At 41.1% G+C, this 16,063-nt stretch overlaps 1 protein-coding gene across 1 annotated transcript in view; it reads right to left on the bottom strand.

The window, feature by feature from the left end:
- COL9A1 (collagen type IX alpha 1 chain) overlaps window positions 1-16,063 on the bottom strand; it is a 93,731-nt gene that overhangs the window by 56,340 nt on the left and 21,328 nt on the right. The window contains exons 6-12 of the mRNA XM_067467960.1: window positions 13,080-13,163; window positions 12,494-12,514; window positions 8,976-9,050; window positions 8,439-8,474; window positions 8,253-8,315; window positions 3,575-3,628; window positions 3,323-3,358 (exon numbers count right to left, since the gene is read on the bottom strand). Of these exons, the coding sequence (XP_067324061.1) occupies window positions 3,323-3,358; window positions 3,575-3,628; window positions 8,253-8,315; window positions 8,439-8,474; window positions 8,976-9,050; window positions 12,494-12,514; window positions 13,080-13,163 (369 nt within the window). The remainder of the gene's footprint in view (window positions 1-3,322; window positions 3,359-3,574; window positions 3,629-8,252; window positions 8,316-8,438; window positions 8,475-8,975; window positions 9,051-12,493; window positions 12,515-13,079; window positions 13,164-16,063) is intronic.

Genomic DNA, 16,063 nt, shown 5'->3' with positions numbered 1-16,063 from the left:
TGGTCTCAGGCAGAGTCTCTTCCGGGCTTGCAGCTTGGCCTCCACTGCCATGGGACTCAGCTGCTCCTTGCCAGCACACTCCCCTTCTCCTGAGCCTCCATCCCTGGTGGCAAGAAGGGAAGCTCTTCCTCCTCCTCCACCACCACCCCCTGGGCATGCATCTGCGTAGGGATCTCCTTCCCTTCCATGCTTCTCTTGTTGTTGTTCTTTCTGAGGGGGGACTTGCCCTTGAGGAAGGTGGAGGCGGCAGAGGAGGAAGAGGAGATGGAAGAGGAGCCTCCATTCTCATTGCCAGGGGTGGAGGCCTAGAAGTAGCATGCACCACTGAGGAGCACCTAAGTCCCATGGAGGTGGAGGCCAAGGTGCAGGTCAGGAAGAAGCTCTTCCTGGAGCTGGTGCTGCAGCTGTGTGTGACTTCCCTGGTCTTCTGTCAACAAGACAATGTGGGTGGGCTGCCATGTCCTCATGCTTATAGGAAGGTGAAAGAGGGAAGGGCCTGAGAAAAGAGCCCAAAGGGCCACATCCGGCCCCTAGGCCTGCGTTTACCCATACTTGCTTGTTGTATATCAAGCATCTAGATTTGTGTCGACATACATGTCTGTATGATTGCCAAGTTAACTTCATGAGCATAGTTAGTAGAGTAAGCCCCACTTGTTTCACACTATGGGTTTTCTCTCCCCCAGCAACACCATGCTGTGCCTTGTAACACACAATGTCACTATGCCACCATTGTTGCTCTTTGAAAATATCCATTGTTCTTGTCATGCTGTCTTTCCATGACCAGGATGCATTGAGCTACCTACCAGCACCATAACTGAGGGTGGTGTGCTGTACTTTGAGAGGGGCTATCTTTCTCTATCCTAAAATATTGCTGGTGTGATGGTTCACAGACTCAATAGATCTCTTTTAAAGGAGTTATACTTCACCCTTTCCCTTTGTATGTTCAACATTGTTAGGGGAGAAAAGAAAGCATCAAGGTGACTTTTCTCTGTTCAGTTGGCTGAAATTGCCAGGTATTGCAAGTTATTCTGAGCAATCATTCACCACATGCTTGGGTAAATAACTCCACTGGGAAACCAGCATCTGGAAGAAACTTATCATCAGCCATCTTAGCTTTACCTCTTCTTAAGACTACAGAAATTTGCTTTTATTATGGGTAAAGAAAACTGTGTGTAGGTATTACAGTTAACTGCTGTCTTTGGCATTTGTCTCACAATAATCACATGCTTTCCTATTTAGGTTTAGCTTCACATAGCCCCTAATTTTTGAGGACAAACTGTGGTCCAGAAATAATGTTGGTGTGATACGTGGAAAAGTTTTAAACAAGTAAGCTAGGGTTTGCCAGCAGTTATCTAAACTTCATTACACTAGTGCAGTGGTACTCAACCTGTGGGTCCCCAGGTGTTTTGGCCTACAACTCCCAGAAATCCCAGCCGGTTTACCAGCTGTTAGGTTTTCTGGGAGTTGAAGGCCAAAACATCTGGGGACCCACAGGTTGAGAATCGCTGCACTAGAGAAAAAAATCCACTTAAATTCCGGTTTCTGCCTCCTGCAGAATTCTGGGGTTTGTAGTTTACGGAAGAGCCTTTAACAGCTAAACTACACTAAACTACAAACGCCAGAATTCTGCAGGAAGCAGAAACCGGATTCTTATTGTATTTTTTATCTAGTGTGATGAAGGGGTAGAATGTTTGCCTCCTTATATTTAATACACACACATATATTTGCTCCGTCCCTTCTTATATTTATGGTATGAATATTTCTTGCAAGCCAGCTTGAAAGTATTATTTTGTTAAAAGCATTGCATAAATGTTGTAAAGCAGTGCTTTTGGGATGGGAAGGTTAGCCGTTTACAAGAAACGTTGCCCAGGGGATCCCCGACTGTATTTACTTAGTCTTCGAGGAGGTAATTGTGATGGTGGCGGCTGCAGTAGTTGTGATGATGACAGCTTTATCTTTATCAGGTTGAGAGTTCATGGTAGGGATTTGAACCTTAGTTTCCCAACTTACATTAACATATTCAACCTAGTACTCTTATCCAAAATGCTTAGGACCAGCCATGTTTGGGGGGGGGGGGGGGGAGAGGATTTTGGAATACATTGCAGGATCACCCACAATAAGTGGAATTCCGCAAAGTAGGGATGCCATATTAATTTTAATATTTATACATTATTTTATATATTGTTTTCTTACCCGCGCTTCCTTACCTGCCTCCCAGCCCATCCCAAGAGCATCTGCCTGCCTCGCTGGCCTCTGCAGATCCTCCAGAGCCACACAGGAAGCAGCAGGCCAAGGAGGCAGGCCTTCTCCACCCTAGCTCAGGCCACCACACTTCTGGGGTCCCTAGCTTCCACTGGATGTAAATATTTTATATTTTATATTAATATTTTCAAAAACCCACAAAACAGCAAGTCCGCTAAAAGTGAACCACAAAGTAGTGAGGGAACACATATCATGGAGATGAGACTGAAGTCTAAACATGAAACTGATTTTTGTTTCATGCATTGCCTTGAAGTGATTTTTTTACATACAGTATTTTTAATAATTTTGTTCATGAAACAAAATTTGTGTACACTGCACCATAAATGGAAAGCAAAGGTTTCACTATCTTGGTCACCCATGTCGACAGTTTTGAATTTCAGAATATTTCTAATTTAGTCATTCTGGATAATGTCCATTTGATCTCTCTCTCTCTCTCTCTCTCTCTCTCTCATTCTCTCTCTCATTCTCTCTCCTGCCTTTCCCCAGTGAACTCAGGAAAAGTAAACAGCTGCAGCTTCCATTTGATAGATTACCCTTTCTCATTATTCACTTTTTCTATTTTGGCCACAGTATGATGTTCCCTGGCCACATGTGTCCTAGTCTGTATCTATGATATGTTGGGATAGTATGGTACAGGCTTCTGTGTAGAGCTAAATGCCCATTTGGAAGAAATTCCCAACCAGTGGTAACAACTTTGTGTGTGTGTGTGTGTGTATGAGATGCTGTGGCAAGAAAAGGAAGTGAAGTGAAGCAAAATGATCTATTGCAAGTGTGAAACTCCATCCATAGAATTTGGATATTTACCTTCTGTTAGGTCAGTCTAAGTAATATTTTTAACCATCAAAGAGACTTGCTTTCAAAGGCTATCTCTTAATATTGAGTTACAAAGTCTAAGAAAAAAAATAACCTTCTGTCTGATGAAAATGGGACTTAAATGTTTTTTTCTATTTTAGACAGATTGATTATAAAAAAAAACCCTCCATTTTTTTTACAGTTGTAGCAAACAGCAATCCATAGTATTGATTTCTAAGCAGATACCATGTAAAAATCTGTCACTTACAGGAAGTCCACGGCCTCCAGGCAACCCGGGTTCACCCTGCAAGATATACATTTATATTATTTTACAGATTCTAAATATAATGATATGTGAACAAAACAAATGCCTTTTGGGGGAGATGAGGATTTTGAGTAGATTTACATTGATGTTAGAATCCTGAATCAAAGGCTATCATTTTATTTCAGTAGCATAAAAGACTCCTGGACATAAGAAACTAGGGGTGGAGGGAATCCAGTAATGGGTTTTACTCTTTACCTTTTGTCCTTTTGGGCCAGCTAGGCCTGATGATCCATCAGGGCCTGTCAATCCCTAGAGAAATATGATAAAACATTTTAGTGCCATAAAAATGTCATTTTGTTTATTGTAAATATCTGTTTATAAAATGTCAAAACTAGATTAACCAAATGATACAGCAATACTAAAGGAAAACTGCCTATAATCTGAATAGGCAGTCTCCAATTAATGAACAAGAAAGGTTCTGTAGGCTTGTTCTTAAGTTGAATTTGCATGTAAGTCAGAACATGTACATTTTTTAAGTGTAGCTTCAGCCATACACACAAGCGCGTATATGACATACGCACACGCATGTATACGACATACACACACTTTGGATAGCATAGGAAAGGGGTAACACTGAGGTGGAATTTGTTTTGCTCTCTGTGCTCCTGTTCAGAAGATTTCATCTCACTTTCTGTCCCTGTGATGATTGAATTTTGGAAAATTTGGGCTTTCCTGGAAACAAGGATTGGATACAAAGCTTCAGTGGAGACCCCCCTTTTCCTCATGACAATTCTTCCAGGCATGAATTGTCCTTCCTAGAGATAAATTGCTCTCACTTCCTGTTGCCTCACTCCCATTCTTAACTGTGAGTCAATTGTAAGTCGGATGTTTGTAACTTGGAGACTGCATGTATTCCTAGGCCTGCATCTAAAAGTTTCTGTGATCTAATACAATTACATCTTCAGTCATTCACTTAGATTTAATACTCTGGATCTAATCCTAAGAAAGTGGCATTAACAATATTGCAAATACATTTGTAATATACTTTCTAGAATCAAACCTCTGAAATGAATACTTGCCCAATATCTAGATTTTATGCTGTGATTCCAAGACCCCTTCTACACTCCCATATAAAATCCAGATTATCTGGTTTAACTGGATTATGTGGCAGTGTAGACTCATATAATCCAGTTCAAAACAGATAATGTGGATTATCTACTTTGTTCATCTGGATTATATGGCAGTGTAGAAGGGGGTTAAATCAGAGGCGCGGCCACAAATGGTCAATAAAGAGACAGGTTAGGAGAGAAAAAATTAGAACTTATTATTTGCATAAAGGTTAGTAATGTGATGTTAGGCACAAAGCTAGTGAAATCTTACTGATTATTTTTGTAGGATTTGTTATACTTTCATTCAGTACTTGCATGTTGTTTTTTAGTTGGTTAATGTTCTATTTCCTGCATGCTTCCAATTGATCATTGTCCTATATCTTATATGCGTATGTGTGGTTTTCTATATGCATGATAAGCACTAGGCTTGTGCATTCTGGCTAAACTGTGATCTGTTTCAATTTCCTGGATTTTGCTGGTGGTCCCAATCCAGTTTTTGGGAGACTTCCGAATTCAGGAAGACAGAAATCCATTTTCGATCCAGGAAGCTGGAAGATTTGTTTTCTATCTGGCCATTGGTGGCAATGGCTAAGGTTCCCTTTCCCATTGTTTTAGGCATTGTTTGTCCTTATATCCTCGCTTCCTGGGATCCTTTCCCTTCTCTCTTTTAGTGGAAATCTGGGTTTAAAGAAAGGGGCAGAAGAAACCTCACTTTTAGGGATCCTTTTCCTTCTAGCGGCTGACTCCCTCCCAGCACTCAACATGTAACCGAAAGAAACCAAAAGCAGCCAGTTTTCGACAGCTACTATTCTGTTGCATGCCGTTATGGGCTTCTGAACAAGTCCAACAAATCAAAGGCAAATGCCCATAATAAATCTGCACATGTTTCCTACCAGGTGTTTGTCTGCATATTCTTGGTTTTTGTAACATTTATTTCTTTAGGACTTGTGTTTGGTCAGAGAAAAAGAGCCAGGCTTGGCAAAGATTAGAAGCTTTGGTTTTTTTTATATGGTCACAATCCATTCCTCCCTTGATGAGCGCTACAAGTTGTCGAAAATATTTGCTCATCTTTTGTGTCGAACTTATTACTCTCATGTTTATATTTAGAAATATTAATGCCCTGTCCTGTGCCAAAATATCTCTTGATGTCCAGCCTATCAATGCAGCAGCACTACCTTTACTCCCTGAGAAACCTATCCTAAGAACATCAGAACTCTCAATGGGTAGATTGAGAAGCAGGAGGAAATGGTGCAATGTGCTCCAAAGATTTCTGGACAGAATTCAGGAACCATCAAAAAGCAAGGAGGAACCAGTCAAAGTACCTGGTTGTCTGCTCCCTTTCCAGAAATAAGTCTCGGGTGGCCTATAGTTCCCCTATCCCACTGAAATTATCATTCAATTCAATCTTTTAGCATTGCAGATATAAGCATTGAAAACTGACCATAACTAGAACTGCTACATTTTATGTTTGCATTTCCTTGGTAACTTGCCTGCCCTCTCCCCTTTGGATGTCTAGGCACTATTTCTAATATGTTCAACTGAAATTTGGAGACTCAAGAAAAATGTCACCAGACACACAAAAATTCCTATTCAGATGGGGCAATACAATAATCGTGATCCACCCGCCCCCAAAAGCTATGTCCCTGTTCTTTCAACTCAAAATAAACCAGATTGGAAGGAAGATTCAGTCATCCTACAGGCTGCCACTAATTTTATGCAGTCTTTTGGAGCAAGAGTTCCTCTGAATTAAACTGATTCTGATTGCTTGTCAAAGGGCTTGAGCAGCATGGAACAGCATGCATTCCAATATGCTTGCTTGGTTCTCACTGAGTAACCCTGACAGTCAGCAAAGGTCTGTTATGTAAGTATAGTACAAACCTTTTCTTAAGGTAGTGATTGGGATTATCTCCTGATTAATAAAATGTTATTTCCAGATGATTGGGGCAGCTGGAGAGTATGAAAATTCCACTCAGCTGGAGAACAAACAAGTGAGTTTTCTATAGAGAAAGATTTTTTTTTTCATAGTGCTGGTTTCCATCTGCTATGAACCTCAATATCATCCCTCTCAAGGAACGTTTGCTCAAGCCCCAAGAGTGAAATTCTAACCTGTCTGGAATCCATAGAATGGCTATACTATCTCACTTCTCCAAGGTATATCTCACCATGCTCTCAGTTTAGCCCCTTGAAGATGAGTTGACTCATCCAATGAACAAAGAGATAAAGCTCCTTGGACTTTTCTTGTTTCAGATGGAGAAACGGAAGGCACATGAGCAGATCTCCATTTGCCCTCCATCACCTCCTCTCAACACCGCCCATGTGCTCCCCAAATCCTCTCTGGAGAGTCTCTGATCTCACCAGAAAAGATTTGGAAAGGGATCAAGACCTACAAGGGGAGAGAGAATTTGATCCAACATAGGTGAATAATTATTTTTTAAAAATATATCCCAGCTCATAGAAAAGCAAGATGCCAAGGAGAAAGTTTAATGTACCCCTCTCCCATACATGAAGTGCTGAATATTGCTGTTGTCCTTCCCCCCCCCCCCCCCGCCCCCTGGCCAAAGGAAAATTCAAATATACAGTTCGATAGTTGAGTGCCTGATCACACTTGACAAGCAGGTCTCTACTCATCCTTCCTGTACAGTAATATGAAAACTACAATGGTGGCTTCTGTTAGCTGGTTTGGAATAATGTTCATGAAACATAGGCAAACATGCTTCCAAACATGTGTATGTAGAGGGATTGGTTTGACATAAACTAGGCCATTGTAAGAATATTAAATGTCGGTGTTTAAAATTACTTAGCAGGGCCATGAAAAATAGATCAGGATGATGTCCCCCTCCCTCAAGATGGGCAAAGGGGCTGTGCCCCCTGAAACTGATTGGGCAAAACTGGACTACCAAGTTTCCAATATATTCAAATCTCCTCAGGAATTATCAACCAGAATTGTATCGAATGATCAAGCAGAAATACTTGTATTAAGACTGCTATTGCATTGAGCTTTCCGGGAATAACAAAAGATGCCTCATGCACATGTACTTGTTAGTAAGCTGCATGGAACACATGGAAGGCGCCTCTATCCACATATTATGCTTGTTTGTTGTTGCTGTGTGACTTGGAGTCACTTCCGACCTATGGAGATCTTGAACAGAAAAGAATTGCTTTCTCTGAGGCTGAGAGTGTGTGGTGTGCCTAAGGTCATCCAGTAGGTTTTATAGCTGAGAAGAGATATGAACCCTGGTCCCCAGAGTTGTAGTCCAACAGTGACACCACCACACCATGCTGGCTCCTTCATTGTGCTTGCTTTCATAATTAAAGATGTTTCAATAATAATGGATAGAAAAAGCAATTTGCCCTCACCCCTCCCCCTCCCGCATATAGCTGGAGGGAAAAAAACAAACAAAATTAATAGCAATTCACCTATGAACATTGCCTTACTTCCACCTTACAAATAGTTCTAAGGTCCATGGTAGATAAAGTAAGGTGCCAGATGCTGAATCATCCCAAAGCAATGTTCAGACATTGTCCTCCAGCCTGGCATGGACCAGTCTAATTAATCTTCCTCTGATAGATGTTTCTTTTCTACCTTGGCATTTCTTTTCCTCTTCTTATGGCCTTCTCCAAGCAAGCAAGAAAGCTTCAGCATGCCGCAAACTACATCTCTGCCTTATGCCAGTGATGTAGTGATAATAGCTTTGGGAGAAATGAGGCTGCTCCTATGAGTCTTTTTGCTCTTTGGAAGCATCCCTGTGGGGCGATGTTACGATGACTAATGCCCACCTCATGGACAGAGATTCTGTTTAATCAATAAGTAAAATTCTACTCACATCAGCTCCTGGTACTCCTGGCGATCCAGGGACACCCGGCTTCCCTGGCTCACCATCTGGACCCTGGAGGAATGAATTGGACATATACAAATGAAGACAGTAGATGTATGGAGATATATGTAATCATAGCTTTGCATTTGTTGACATTTTAAAAGAAAAGCATGCCAAACATGATCAACTACTTACCGAAGGGCCTAGTGGACCATTAGGTCCTCTGTCTCCCTAATAAATAAAAGAGGGAAACAGTTAAAATGGGATAGTTTTTAAGTCTTGAGACAGCATTCACAATTTCACATGCAAAGGATTAACAGATATATTAACAGAAGAAGCCTTAATTGCTAGGATTGCTAGTAGACAGGATTATTACTAAATTACTTTAATTTAATTTGCAGATTACAAGTGATAATTGCATCTAAAACCTTATTGCAAATTAGAAGAATCTCATTACGTGTCTAATGCAATTTATGCAAAAAAATAAAGTATAGTTCATGCCCCCTAGTAGGCCCTGCAGGACGTGACTTGGAATGCTCATTGAGGATTCTTGGCACAGAAGGGCAGTAAATAATTTTTACCGCCGGTTAACGGCATCATAGAGAGCTGCCAAACACAAGTGTCCCATGTTAAATATACTCAAAAAGGACAGCATCACCATTGTATAACCATGGGGAAGAATTCCTCCTTGGTTGGCTATACAGTCTAGGGTCATGCACAAAATATACTTACGTCTATGCCATCAATGCCAGGAACTCCAGGGGGGCCCGGGGGGCCAGGGGGGCCTTGCGCTCCTGGGGGGCCTCTCTGGCAGGGAAATGAAAAGATCACTTTAAAGAGTGGAAGAGAAGAAATCATGCCGGAGGAAAGGAGTAAAAATTGAAAGCCTAGTAAATTGTTTTTGGCATTACAACCCCCAGAATCCCCAAGACAGACAGCATGCAAATGTAGTTCACAAAAGTAACTTTTTCCAGCTGTGGTTAGAAGCCACAAGTCAAGGTAAACCATGGATCCCACTGAATGACACCATCTTTGGCCAAATTTCATCTTTTTTCATCCATATTCTAAATAACGGTATCTCTTCTGCTAAAACGTGGTGCTTCCTAGATCTGACATCCTTTACTATATCCTTTGATACACCAAGGGCATACATAACTCTCCAACAGCATACGTATAGCTGTGCTGAGTGAAGAAGAACTGAATTTTTCTTCTCATTTAGTCTTTGTTGGTAAGAACAGCCAAGAGCTCATGTGGTTTAGTGGTTTGAGTGCTAGACTAGACCTCTGAAAGACCAAGAGTGGAATCTCTGCCCAGCCATGAAACCCAGTGAAAGGGTTGAGAAAAATCATACTAGCTCAGGACCATAGATGAAGCCAATAGCACAGTTTCTCTGACTGAATCTTGCCAAGAAAGCACTGGATAGAGTCACCATAGGTTAGAATTGACTTGAAGGCACATCATAACACCAACAGCAACAATACCCATGGTTGAGTGGCAATTCCAACTCCAGTCTCTTAGAGTCATAGACCAGACAACAAAGTACTGCACCACAATGCCTCTGAACTTAAATTCTATATGATTCAGTGCATCAGCTCTAATTGAAACTAGTAATTGGATCCAGGTCCCATTCTTGGTGATCACATGAGGTCTTTAAAACCCTCTGGAAAAGGATGATGTTCAGCACAAGGGCAGTTTCTCTCTGCAGGAACTCAATCTATTCTGTACTTCTTGGCTTAGAAATATTTAGGTCCCCTCTGGACTATAGAACCCTGGGCTTGCAACTGGCTTTAGTCCAATGTTAGTGGTGTCACAGAGAGCTGCAGCTGGAAAGAACAGTGTTAAATATTCCCACATATTCTGGAGGTGAAAAGCTCCCCCCCCAATCTGATTTGACTAATTTCCAAATTAAATAAAACCACAATTCCCAGGTTAATTCTCCCACTAACCTCCATCATCACCAATAAGCAATCTGCAAATAAGCACCAGTGTTCGTTGTACTTTGCCAAACAACTAGAACTAAGGTTATATCCATATAGTCAGATGTATCTTCTGAGAGACATCAGTAACCAATTGTGTTTTTTTTAAAAAAAATACAACCCATTATGGCCTTAAATTAAACTTTTGTTCTAGAAGAATTTTCTTTTTAAAAGAGCTACTCTGAATCCCATCCCAAAATACTACATTTTTGCAAATCCCCAGGTGTGCAAATGACTCATTTTTCAGAAACATTTTGGGGGAGGGCACTCCAATTCTACAACACAGTCTACTGTTTTCTCTAGGGTTTTTTATAACCAAATTCCGACTGCCAGGCAAGTTTAGCTTCACAATACGGTCTTTGTATGATGCTCTCCTCCACAAGGCCCCTTTTTTCTAGCCTCACACCTCTCGCAGAGAAGGTGAGCTGCACAGACACTGAAAGTATTTTCAAGCGCACTGATTTGCCAGTCACGTTCAGTCTGTGGGAAGCCTACTTTTAGCAGTAGTTCACACAGCTAGCATTTTCAAAGATGGGTTTTTCTTCAGATTGAAGAGCAGCTATCTTAGTCCGTAGCATAAACTGTTGCTTGCCAAAATAAATGTTAGTCTCCAGGACATCACAGTACACGTCTGTTTCCTATGTAAAAACCATGAAAAATGTCTTTTCCCACCCCATTGTACCTGAAAATGAGTGTGGCATAGTAGTTTGAATGTTAGATTATGGTTCTAGAGATGGGGCTGGAATCACCATTCATGGAAACCCCCTTGGGCAAGCCATACTCTCTCAATATCAGAGAAACCCTCTCTGGATTAAGGTCTGATAGGTCCACTTTAGGGTCACCATAACTTGGAAAACAACACAACTATATCTGGTAGATCAGACTTCCTTCTCACCGAAGGTATGGTTGCAATGATTTTAGGATTCCATGGGACATTTGTTTAATAGCCTCTATGAACTAACTTTAATTCACTCATCCTAATACCATACACTATGGACCACAGTCTAAGAATGTTTGCTAACCCTTGGTTCTGAACTCACAATTACTAACATGGGCAAGAATCTCCATCACATGCACACAATACAATTAGAAGTCCAACTTTTGTCACTCCAATAGTTGCTGTAATCATGGGATTAATTTAAGGGGTATTTAATTTGTGTTAATTTATCTTGTTTATGTGTCTATAACAAAAAGGAGATCAGAGATGAACAAGAATACCTTTCATTGCTATTGTTTAACTTCATGTTAAACAGGCAAACATATCATGGACTTTTCTTGGCAAGATTTTCAGAAGCAGCTGGTGATGGGGACTCTTGGGGGTCTCTCATTTATAGAGTCACCATAGGTCAAGGGCAGGACCTACAATGCTTCCTCTAAGGCTGAAAGTGTATGACTTGCCCAAGTTCACCCAGTGGGTTTCCATGACTGAGCAGGGATTTGAAACCTGGCTTCCCAGAGTCCTAGTCCAACACTCAAACCACTACACCATGTATACAGAACTAAATGTTTCCCTCAAAGAACCAAGTGTACCAGATTTAAGGAGGGAAAAATTGTTCAACCATTTGGCATACAAGATTAGTGGGCTGGATCCAAACGTATCCATATTTAAGAGCATTTAAGAGTAGAACCACTGAATAGACTGGGACTAACTTAAATTATTTCAGTTTATTTACTCCCAAGATCAATTAAATTTGGATTCAACCCACTGTGCAGGCCAAAGATACAATTACTCCTGAAATGAGGTCACTTAACAGCAAAGGTAACAGCTGCCCTCTACCTCTTATGTGACTAAATAGTATCTCTGCAATCCAAATTCAACCAAAGTACAGGAGATCCATCTAAATATGCATCTGCACTGCACAGATTTGATATCAGTTTAACTACATCATGTGGTATCTTGGGATCTGTAGTGCAATCCTTAGAATTCTTAGTGGGCAGTGCTAGAGTTCTCTACCAGCAAATTCTAAGGACTTCACCAAACTACAAATCTTAGGAGTCCTTAACATTGAACCATGTCAGTTAGAACAGTATGAAACTGACATAATTGTGAAAGGCAGATATAAATATGAGCATTTTGTTTTCCGCAGTAGAAACAGCTGATGGTCTTAAAACATTCAACAGCAGCTTCTGATACATTTTCTGACACAACATTAAAATTGTGCCCACTGCCAAGAAAAGAAGGAAGAGAAAAGCAGAGAAGAATAGTGAGAAGAATGAAGAACAACATCTACCTCTTCCCTAATACCCGCAAGCAAATCAGCCAGTCAAACTTACCTTGATAATTGTCTGGCTTATCTGAAAAGAACCAAGAGAAAAGTCAGGCAAAACTTACTTGAGCCAAGCAAAGGCAAATGGCTTGCAGGAAAAGCCCTAGGAGGCAGGGAAACTTCTTGCCTGGAGCAGAGTTAGCCATAGAAACCTTCTCCGATCAATCAGTGGATGTCCAGCCACAGATGAATTTTAGGATGCAAAAGTACACCCCCACTATTCTCCCCCCAGGATTCTGCCAAAAATCCTAGAAAATCAGCGCCTGTTATTTTGCTAATGAATGGCAGTGAAGGGGGTAGCGGAGATTGGAGGAAACCTGATGGCTGGGAAAGGAGGGATTGAATGACACCAGATATTTTTAACCCTTTGCCCTGCAGATGGTACTATGCACGTCCTAGTACTATGTGTATATATATTCACACATATACTTTGAATAAAACAGGCAGGCAAGGAGAACCCTCATAACATTATATGTATGTTTTCTTCCAATTTCTGTGTGGATAACTTTGGGAAGGTAATGTTTCAGACATTTTGGATTTCTACCCCAAATGTACTAAAAGTGTTAATCACTGTTATTCAGTGACTTCCTTACCGAGCTCCTGGCTATAAGTTCACCGCAAGTTTCTCTTTGAGGTCGTTGAGGGTCACAATGAATCAGCATCCATTGGATTTCAAACTAAGGGGAAAAGAGACAGAAAACACTAATTTAATTGGTATATAGTCACCTTCTAGAGAGTAACCAAGTCATGCTAAGCTAACCATGGCATCACAGAAGTCTCTGGGTAATTAGTTCACGCTTATCCTTTTGTTAAGGATAACAACAGTTTTTCACCTCACAAAACCTCAGAGATTTTGCATTTTGTCCTTACTGCATACACAATATTGCAAGAGAGCAAAAGACCACCTGGTGATTTCATGGATAAACCAGGAATTACACCCAGATCGTAAAATATGCCATACCATTTCTAGTTTATGTTTATGATTGTGCAAGACAGTGAAGAAACCTCATTTGAAATGTGGTGTGATAAGACAGTTCTACAGATAACTTGGATGACCAAAAAAGACATGAACAAATCAAGCCTGATCCCTCCTGAGAAGACAAAATAATAAACTGAAACTATCATTGTTGGACCACATTATGAGATGGCATGATTTCTTTAACAAATATGATCATGCTTGGCAAGATGGAAAAACATAGAAAAAAAGGGAGACAGACTCACCCAAGACAGCCACAGTCTTTAGTTTGGCAAATTTCAATAGGGTGACGAAGAGGTTTCTCTTTCATAGAGTTGTTGCTAGTTGAAGCTTATTTGACAGTAATGTTATTTGTTTGTTTTAACTTACAGTGCTTATATTACACCCTTCTCATCCCAAAGGGGACTCAGGGCAGATCACAGAACATATATACGGCAAACATTCAATGCCAATTATATAATGACAAGACAGACAACAGATAGAGGTATATATAGGCTTTTCTCATCATTCGGCATCTTTTGGAGGCTGTGCTCAGTTCCAGCCACAGGGGAGTGCTGTCACTACATCTCCTTGCTGAAGAGCTTTGTTTGTTTGTAAATTTTCCTCTGAAAACTGTGCCTACAATACCTCCCCGCTTAATGCAGTTCCTATCCATCTACTCAAATTGCTCTTTTTGATCTGCTAAGTGGGCGGGGAGCTGGGCTGAAGGTCAGAAGCTCATCCAGACTTGGCTTTGAACTATCAACCTTTTGGTTGGCAAGATTTATTGCAGATGCAGCTGCTGATTAACTTGCTGTGTTAAAGCCAGCCCAGCAATTAACAATAACTTTAGATAAAAGGACAAATTCTAGACCACAGAATATTGAAGAAAGATCAGATTAACTAGTTGATGTCTGGTTCTCTTAAACACAATGACACTAAATGGGCATTATCCATGTTTTCCCTCCAAATGATCACATGAGTATGTTAAACATCTAAAAGACTATTATACAACCTTGTCACATGGCTGCTGAGAACATACCGCTTCATTGGCGCCCCACGGCCCGCATCATCCGGCTCTTGCTGAGGGCGATCACATGGGGGAAGTGTGGAGTGCACTGTTTCCCCCATAAATTCCACCATCTCTGCCCTCCTTCACCCACAGAGCCACTGTTGAGAGAGAAGCATTATATGATGCTTTCCCTCTAGTTGGAGGAGGGGCTTCCACAGGAAGCTCCCGTATGTTGTCTGCTGGGCAGCAGTCTCCACTAGTCCTCCAGCTGGAGCAGAAGCATTGTAGGATGCTTCCCAAGGTAAATGTGATAAGGTGGTGACAGATGGCCATCTAACCTTTGTTTTAAAATATTTAAGGAGGAGAGGTGTCCAGTACCCAAGGTTTTAACTTTCTGTATCCTCCATGCCATTCTATGGTATCCTTCTACTGATAGTTACCATAAAACTGTGTTGGATGCCAAATGCAAATTCCTAGAATGCCTCTACAGAAATTTTCCAGGTCCTCAATGGCACCTCTGTGGTAACTGCAAGAAGAAGTCATTCATTTCAACAGAGTCCACTATTATCCATGGTTTCTTGTTTCAGGAATGTCCATGGAACTCCATGGATATGGGGGTGATATTATACATTCCTGTAGTACCTGTTATCTTCTGCCCAATAAAATAATCCACTGGAAAAATCCATTTTCTCTCTTTGGAGGAAAGGCTTGTTTAACTTACTACCCATCCTTTTCTTTCTATCTGATCACAGTGCTATTTGTGAAAACACTATATCAGCTATGGTAACAATATAGGGGAAGGCCAAAGATCGAGGACCTTTTCACATGGGGCAAAATACTGTTTTGCCACTTTATTTCGCGGCTTGAAGTGGCCTGTAGTGCACCATCACATGAAGCACAGCAGGCCCCGTCCACTTTCTTCCCAAAGTGGAGGCAAAGTGCCAAAAGGAGCTATCCACACTTTCCTCTCCAAATCCTCGTGTGATGACAGAAAGGGAGGCAGGGCAACTCACGTTGCTGCCCTTTCTGCCAGCTGATGAGCGGAGAGGAAGGCTACCAAATCACCCTCTCCGTGTGATGAGGGGAGGAGAGAGGGCATGTGGGACACCACTAGCCGCCCCACGCACCTCCCTTTTTGCCAACGATTGCCTGTGCTACAGTACTTTCCAAAAGTACCATGTGAAGAGGTCCCTAGTTTCTTTCAATGCTCTATAAGAAAAGCTTATGCCTCCCAGGAACTCTGTGATCATTTTCTGACCTAAGTTTTTTCCATGTGGATCATTCCGAAACACTGGATATGTAACATTTCAAAACTTCTTGACATCATCTCTGCTCCTTGTCATGACATCTCACATCATATATGCCATCCTTGTCATATCATTTTCTATCTTTAAACTTGCTCCTAGGTTAAGCTTTTAATGCCCAGAAGCCCAGTCCTTGTTTCTTTTCAGTCATTCTGAGAAGTATCATAGTTTGTCTCAGCCCTTAAATAGTACTGACACATTTATATCTACATCATTCTTACAATCAATCACACGTTGAAGTCTGAACTCCTTTAAGTGGATATGAAAAATTTATTCCCAACACATATTTGCTTTTTCTGAAACATT

The sequence above is a fragment of the Anolis sagrei genome, chromosome 1, assembly GCF_037176765.1.
Source record: "Anolis sagrei isolate rAnoSag1 chromosome 1, rAnoSag1.mat, whole genome shotgun sequence".
In the NCBI taxonomy this organism is placed as follows: Eukaryota; Metazoa; Chordata; class Lepidosauria; order Squamata; family Dactyloidae; genus Anolis; species Anolis sagrei.
The sequence above is the reverse complement of the archived record's forward strand: the minus strand, read 5'-3'. Positions and strand labels throughout refer to the sequence as shown.